Genomic DNA, 8,886 nt, shown 5'->3' with positions numbered 1-8,886 from the left:
GCCACTGTAAGAAAAAGTGCTCACCTTAGTAGTTGGCTGCTTGCGGTCTAAGTCGGAATTATTTATTTGTTGCGTGATAGTACACGATTTACAAGACAATTGGCATCCACTTATACCAAGGTAGTGGATTTAATCCAATGATTTGCATTGCCATTATTTATTTAAGAAACATGTCTCCATTCAGTACTTTAGGAATTAAACACCACAATACAGTTCACGTACTTCACAGAAAGAGGTACAGACTGACAGCGTGTGTGAACAGCTCCAAATGCTTTACGATATTTGTTTCTATACATAAAACAAGAAAGATTGTGCATTAACGTGTAATACTAAATGTTGCAATCGTTTACAATCATTCCAGTTGCAGGGCAGACATATAGTTCACTGCTTAAAAAAAAAAAAAAAGGACACTAAGATGATCTTGACACATTCTATTTTACAGCCCTGTCATTTGCCAGAACATGAATTAAATAATAAAGACATTGCACTGTACAGTTAACATTAGCAGCCTGGTTTACCATCGGCATTAAAAAGTAATGTATCCCACAGTGAAACATTTAGCTTTTGAAATCTCGAAGGCTTTTTGGAAATAAACCTGTGTACTCCTGCCACCAAAAAAACGATGGTGCATGGCTCTGTTTGAGACATCACACATTCAGTGTTCAATGTTTTCTTTTGAATCTCCAGTTTGTTCTCATTCAAACATAATTTTCAGATACGAATTTACTATTAATACTTCATGCGAGTTAAAAGTCCTTGTGTGTTTCTGCTGATTTTTGCACTGACTGTTACACATCAACAAATGTTCGTGTCTCCTTTTATCACTGGAACAAAGCACATGACCAAACTGTCTCTTGGAAACCCAAATATTTTAAATATTATATATTTATATATGTACATTCATAGAAAAGAGCAAAGTCGAAATGATTTTCAATATGTTCACAGTTTTTAGGGCATGGCCTATGTCCCTTAAAGCTTACAGGTGAGCGATTATTAAATCATGTGCATATATTTTTTTTTTAATTAAATAAAGTAAAGCCAGACTTGGGTGATGTGACACGGCCTCGGGTTTTCTTCGTTCATGGTTTTTGAGAAGAAGTAAATATCAGACTTTCAGAAGGTAATGAGATCAGCTGGAAAGCAATTCGTGGGGCATCCATTAAGTGTGCATGTGATTGTTCGCCTTAGATTTGCTGATAAATTTCTTCTCTTTCACTCTGCGGTTCTGAAACCAAATAGTAACTTGACGCTCAGACAGATTGGTGGTAGCAGAGATGCGTCTTCTTTTGTCTTTAGTGATGAATTTGCTGGCTGCGTACTCTTTCTCCAGTTCCTTCAGTTGGATCTTGGTGTAGGGAACACGCTTTTTGCGTCCTCTCCGGTAACTGCTAACCTCAGGTTGCAACGGGACGACATCTGAAAAAAAAAAACGTAAACAAATTCAGTCACAGACTAACTTCTTCTTACTAAAAATCAAGCTATAAAGCGTTTTCCTTTTTTTCCTCAAATTAAGGTGTTTATTCTGAGACTCTGATACGAGCAGAAATTTGCTGAGACAGGCTTTTCTGAGAAACGGCTGGGTAAAAATATTTGTCAGATATTTTATTTTCTCGAGCATCAAACCAAAATAGTATTCTCAAAGTATAAGGCCTAAAGTCTTTTTCCAGGTTCACTGGCCAAATACTCAACAAAAGAATTTTTCCATTTTCTTAAATCTTTCTCAGATTTAAGAAAATAATCCGCAAGACATGGCTTAATGTATATGATATGATGCTTACTGCATAGGTTTATATAATATAACTTCATGATATCACTGTGAAACTACATAGGCCTACCTGACAGTGTGGATAGCGCTAATTTAAAGATTTTAACCTAATTTCAGCCCCTACATCTTACACGTTATATCACAAGATATGATGCATTATAATGGCTCCGTATGACATACTGCAAATTAAGAATAATACATTTTAATAATGTACTTTTCAATACACTGAGAATCAGCCAACGCGCATTCTAATCACCCTAGTGTTCAGGTTAAGGTAAATAGCAACGAGTTCACCTCCCTGTATCACTTATTGCAGTTAACAGCATATTTCTTGTTAACTGCTAACAACCATCTTACGATGGACGATTATGGACGTTCGGCATTTGTTATAATTTATTAACTCCCAGATATAATAACTGTGCGCAATGATAGATAGACACAAAATGGTTAAGAAAATACTTAGATATTTCTGATACTTGAAAAAGGAAGAATACTGAGAGTAAGAAAAAAGCAATTCTTAATGCTATCTAATTTTATGGTTTGAGTATGTGGTAAGCAGTCGGTGTAAGGCTCAAAAGCGTTTTAAAATTAAGTACTATGCACGTGCGCGTGGGCGCGCGAGGCGTGCGCGCGCATGTATGCCAGTCTATCTGTCTTTCTGTTCCCACTTTCTCTCCCTTTCGCTGCCCCGGTTATGACTCGCAGGAGAAGTTAAACTGTGTGACAAGTCTTTTGTTTTGCACTGCTGTGTCTTAAATTGAACAACAACCATTATAGGCTATCCAAACTACCCAGCTGGCAGTGCGTTGCTTGGACAATCCAATGATCGTTTTGCTTGTTGACAGATCGGTGACGCGCCAGTGAATAACACTGAATCTCACTGGTAACTTTGTTACACTGTTTCATCAAGTCTAAAAGATGTCCTCTCATACAAAAGTAAAACATATACCAGGCACTACAACCACCTAGCAATTAACATGTGCAAATCTGCAAAGAATCCACAACATACCGCGGGCCACTGCAGGCATTTATAGACGCAGCACCAACAAGACTCACCATATTATTATACAGAAGGAGCAAAGGTAGCTTATATTGTCATACCCTGCTCTAACCTGCGTGACTGTTCTGCCTGAGTGATCTTTCACCCAAGCAAAAAACGAAAGGCTTTGGTTTGTTTTAATATATATGGTTAATATATCTCTTAACAATCTAGAATTATATCATTTGAAGTATAACATATGCAAAATGCATACTTTAAATATTCTAGGAAATTATTATTATTATTATTACTATTATTATTATTATTATTATTATTATTATTATTATTATTATTATTAAGATCACAAAAATTCAGATGAGAATAAATCAAGATACTTAATATCACATACCTGGAAAAGGAGATTTCCAAAGATGAGACGACTGTGTTTGTTCCTTTGAACAGTACACCTGCCCATCCCAGCCGTTTGACAGAGCCCAGTGCTGATAGCCCTCCATTGGAATCAGCGCGTCGTGTCGGGGCTCGGGATGTGCGCTTATGCTGGGGACCACCGACACATCGAGATAGCCAGGAACCGCCTGATATGAGCCGGCGAAGCTGGGGTAGAAAGCGAATTCCTTTGCCCTGCTGGAGAGCTCCTCGGTAGGCAGTGCCGTACTGGGCTCGGTGTATTTATCTGCGGGATGATACGAGCACGGCTTCTGCTGCAAGTTCACGTTGTGCGAATGAGACAGCCTGCAGCCGTAGTACGGGTTTCCAAACGGGTAACTATAGCCCAGAGAGGCGCTGGACGACGTCTGAGGCGCGGGACACTGTCTTCCTGCGTCAGGTGAGGATATATCCGAGTACACGGTGCCCTGGTGAGTTGTGATGGTGCCCGAATGTCGCCCCAAAGCTGGGTGCGAGATAAGATCCCTGCAGTGGGTCGCAGGGCAATTCCCGCTCAGTCCCTCCATAGCTTGATTTTTATTCTGACCACTTTCATTCGGGCTTTTTTCATAAACGTACATCAAGGTGTCCGCCCAGCGTGGATGCAAGACCAGCGAAGTCGTCATATCATGGGCTGCAGATGCTTTTTAAAAGTCGACTACTCCACAGCGATACCTCATTTCCAACTACATTTTACGCACGCGCATGCGCACGCCGAGGTCTGCGCGTCCGGTTCATTAATGTGCAGGCACGTGACTCCGGTAACGACTCCGAAGAGACTGGCTGTGGTGGGCGGGTACAATAATCCCTTTAAACATGCTCTGGCTCACGTTTTACTGGCTGGTCCTGGGGTTTTCAGTAGCCGCACATTGGCTGAGCGATCCCATAAAACCGATCCTTAAAGGGGAAGGTCTTTCTCGATTTAAGGAAGACCAAAACAGCCCTCACATTTTGGCCGACAAGCATGTTCAGAAGTAAGCCCTGATTTTCAAATTGGATTCCCTGCGCCGCAGCGCAGCATCTATGTTACCACATACAGTACAGAGACTATATTTTACGATCAAGCCTACCGTTTTTTACGCAATCTGGTAAAATACTTCATAAATAGTCCTCATTTTGTTTATAATATTATTGTATTAGATACTATTTTCCTGTTATACGGTTTCATATTTTGAAATAAAACAAGAATTTATTTCCTTCATTGAAGGATTGTAAATTAATGACCATAATATAATTATATAGTAGGCTATTGCAGACGCTTTCGAACAAGTTTATGTATTGAATTGCATGGTTTAACTCTTCATATGCATTTCCAGTCTTCAGTACATATTATAGATCATGTTCAAGTAAAATATTTATAAGAGAATATATAATGTTTAAAAAAATTTTTTAAAAAAATACATAGGCCAATACATAGGCCACTTTCTATTTTACCAGGAAGTCCTATAGTCCTCAGAAATTCCAGTGAAATGTTTAGCAAGGACAGATTACGGAAAGAGGCAATTAAAGTAAGTTATATTGTTAGATTACAAATTTTTTTCCCCCTCTGAACTACTGTAAAACAGAGTAAAGCAGTGTAAAGGTGTTAAATATATGCAGAATATATTTTATCCCTCGTCCTACACAGGCTAAATTTGACACTTGTAGATGTGCATGCATTTAGAGCTGATGATATAGAGAGATTTGTAAATATTTTTATTCGTACTATACTGACTGTAGAACATTTGCAAGGAACTATTTAAAACTTACTTCCCATTGCTATATATATATATATATATATATATATATATATATATATATATATATATATATATATACATAAGTTTAATAAATATATATATATTGACATACTGACATGTCATGATGTAAGATACAATAAGCTAAAATGTTTAGAACTATAAAAAAAATCAGTCGATATGCAACAATCTTTAATTAAGATACAGATGAAACAAATCTCTCTCTCTCTCTCTCTCTCTCTTTGCGGGATTGATGAATATGAACGGCTCTTCCAAATGGCAGCTGCACGGAAGTCCAAGGTCAAGGTAAAAACCGCAGACAAATAGGGTCAGTGTCTAGACAGACAAGAATGAGCTACACATTCGTCTCCATGAAAACTTCTCGCAGTACTTGAAAAACTCCAAGACTCAACGCAGTGGAAGGTTGGCAAGGAAAACGGGCAAGGAATTACTCCCGAATAATGAATTTCCGCTCTTAAAATGCATGAAGGACGGGTGTACAGGAACACATACACAGCTAACAACGTTAAAAGACTAACATTGCCACGCAGTATAGGCTATGTCCCACAAGGTTAAATGTTACAGATTAATTACATGTTGAATGGGATTAAGTAGTAAATGTGAGCGTATTAATTAGTATCATTGCATCTTCTTTGTTTATAACGGGGCTGGATTAGTCTTATTATGTATTTGGTTCCTGTGAAATTAGATTTTATTTTTTTTTTACAGCACATTATCATATAGTTGTTGCATATGCTGGCATATAAGAATAGCTAAGCCTAATTCGGATGTAATGCAAAGTCATATACCAACACTACCAAGCGAGATTTGCATTAGTAATATTTCTGATAATGGCGTTAGTTCGAAGAAAAGGCGACTAGACTATAGGGCTGAAAAACATACAGTTTTCATGTAAGTAGATGTATTAATCTAAAATTAAATCAATGAAATAAAATTACATCATATTTGGTGAAATAAAGAAATGAATTTATAGTACCCTCTACCCTCTAACATTTCTCTACCCTCTAACATTTCTATAGGTTCAATTTCACATGGAGTGCATCCTATCCTGATAAGTGGACCAAAACCATTATCTTGCAAATAACAGTCAAATGTGTGGCTTGAATGTTGTTTATAATAATGAATGTTTTCTTACTATTGTTGATGTAATCATGAAATTGACTGTGCTGTCTTTTTGATGTTTTCTGAACTATGGCTAATAGTTAGCTATCACTATTCCTGTTAGTGCTCACTAGAAAATTATGTTCAGGTTCTGTCATATTCTCAATAAAATTCACTATGATCTGCTTTAGAGTTAAATGAACAACTACATATCTCTCTCTCTCTCTCTCTCTCTCTCTCTCTCTCTCTATCTCTGTGTGTGTTTGTCCTCTTTATTATATTTACGTCCTAAATTTCTAAATATCACAACAGTTCCTGTTAAGCTAGAAAGCAAAAGAAGCAGTTTAACCCAAAGATCGAAAGCTTATTTTTTTGATTTATATAATAATAAAAAAAAAGCTAAACATGAGTATACTAGTGTATCTACTATTTCAGAAGAATCTGACAAACACCTCGTTGACGATTCAGTTTGTAGGATGCATATAATCTTAAATCATTTCGTATCTGAGGATATTTCAACTGAGTAGATGGATATTTATGGCACTTATATTATATGAAATGCTTTGCTGCACTAATGAAACTCAAAGTTAGTCGCTTAGGATTTGTGTCTACAGTTGTTTAAACACAAGCCCATACAACTTACTTATAAATGTCTAAATATCTAATGTCTAAAGAGTTAATTGTTAAGATCATGCTTTATATTTGATATACGTTCAAAAATTGCCCCAAAATGGAACAAAAAACAGTAGCACATTAAGGAAAATGTGTCACTAAACAAATCATTATTGCTGCTGTTGTTGTTTGTCTGTCTGTTTCTTTGTTTTATTAGGAGCAGAGACTGATTTCTGCAAAATGGAAAGCTGCTAATACTACTACTGTTCTCGATTTTACCACTTTTATTCTTTGAACAATTTTTTTAATATTTTGATAAATAACTACGCATACCATAATAATTTACATTGGGTAAACATTTAAAGAAACACTTTATGAAATCTTACAAAAAATAATGGGTAATATTTTATTCCTTCATTCTAGAACCAACGTCGTAGAGTCTTCTTTGAATAAGATGTTATGTTTGGAAAAGTATTTGCTCTCTTTCTACCTACGTATAAGGACATATAAGGTAAACCAGACTGTTAGTGTAGATCTGGTTATATGGTTATATGTTAGTTATATGTTTGCTGATTACTGGGAAAGGAAGTAAGAAAGTAGGCTAATAATACACAGAACAGTTTATTGATCATAGAGGCAGGCACATACATCATCAGTGTCAACTATTTGCACGCAAACCGCACAGGATATGGGAGATGCCATAATCAGATGACGCATTTGCTACAAGCTAATTCCTACAGTTTTTTAAGAGGTTTTCAAGGGTTCTTCTGTATAGTTAAAAGTTCTCAGCCTCCTAAAATGGATCTAGTTTAGAACCCTTTGTGATAGGTTCTACATGCAGCTTCTACAGGGTTCCTACAGAAGGCCAAAGAACAACATACAAGCGATTCAGATCTGACCTTTTTAAGCGTATGCAATCAAAGAACCGTAAAAGAAAAAAAAAACACCAACATGCAATAAGATATAAACTCATAGGATTTTAAGGTGTTCCTCTGTTCCTCTGCGACGTGGTCGGACCACAAGACGCCCAGACACTTGTAAGCTCCACATAGTCGATTGCGGGTGCTGGTTGTCATGGAGAACTAAAAAATCGGTTGCCGTATCTGTTAAAGCTACCCCGACTCAGACGTTTGAAAGCCTGGACTACGTTTCTTCCGTACGGACTGTGTGTTGGTGTGTGTGTGGGTGTGTGTGTGTGTGAGCTCCTTCAGCTAGCTAGTAGTAGACACATTACTGCTACTTTTTGCTGCAGCTTCATTTGCTTCTCATTTGCACTCTTCTCTCTCTATAGATGACTGCTCAGACACTAGCTACATGTTGCACACAGCTACTACTTATTTTACTCCTTTTTGCACTCTTGTTCACATACCCTGACTGCACATATTCCAGCGTCTGCAGTTAGGATCTGCACTTTACCTACTTACATATTAGGCACACATAACCAGTGTGTCTAATATATTCTGCATACTTTGTTTATATATTGTATTCGTACATATTTTTTCTTCTCTCTTTCGTTTCGTATTGTGCAGCTGTAGAGTACCTGAGCCTCACAGCGAGCATTTCAATGTACAGCTGTCCCTGACATTTTGTGCACATGGCAGATAAACTTGAAACTTGAACTTGATCTAGAGTAGTTATATTACATAAGTCCTCTACTAATTTATCTACATACCTATCTGCCGATTTTACCCACTATATTATTATATGCTTAGTCTGAGGGCCGCGGGTGCAGGATGCACCCTTTATGACATAATGCACTATTTATTATTTACTATTGACACATTATGTAAATAATATTCATGTTCATTCAGAGCATATCAGTTATCATTAGAAAACACTGTACATGAAGTTTTTATTCTTCAACGGGCAATGGTTAAGTATTAGAATACTTAACCTTTAGTAGCTGGAATAGTTATACATTCAGCATCTCGATATGGTATCATTTGACAAAGATATGATTGGAGACTTCCCCCTAAATCATGATTAGTTATGTTAGAAAAATCTTCCATTATCTGATCTACCTTAGATAGTTTTGCTCAGTGTTTAGGGTCTCGGCAGCAGAATGCATCCTTAATGACAATGAACGAGTTATAATGTATTGACACATAATGTATATAATGTTCAATTTTGATTTCCATTCCGAGTATATATAGATGAAATATATGCATATTAAACATATCCGTTCAGAGCACATCACTGTATACACTGTATATTCTTTACAAATA

General features: G+C 36.9%; 1 protein-coding gene across 1 annotated transcript; it reads right to left on the bottom strand.

Moving 5' to 3' along the window:
• Nucleotides 1-141: 141 nt before the first annotated feature.
• Nucleotides 142-3,984, bottom strand: hoxc13a (homeobox C13a). The gene is made up of 2 exons (XM_026920340.3): nt 3,154-3,984; nt 142-1,416 (listed from the first exon to the last, which is right to left on the bottom strand). The coding sequence occupies exons 1-2, from the start codon at nt 3,815-3,817 to the stop codon at nt 1,160-1,162; spliced, it is 921 nt and encodes a 306-aa protein (XP_026776141.1). The 5' UTR covers nt 3,818-3,984; the 3' UTR covers nt 142-1,159.
• Between the last annotated feature and the right edge of the window lie 4,902 nt (nt 3,985-8,886).

The sequence above is a fragment of the Pangasianodon hypophthalmus genome, chromosome 16 (assembly GCF_027358585.1).
Source record: "Pangasianodon hypophthalmus isolate fPanHyp1 chromosome 16, fPanHyp1.pri, whole genome shotgun sequence".
Classification (NCBI taxonomy): domain Eukaryota; kingdom Metazoa; phylum Chordata; class Actinopteri; order Siluriformes; family Pangasiidae; genus Pangasianodon; species Pangasianodon hypophthalmus.
The sequence above is the reverse complement of the archived record's forward strand: the minus strand, read 5'-3'. Positions and strand labels throughout refer to the sequence as shown.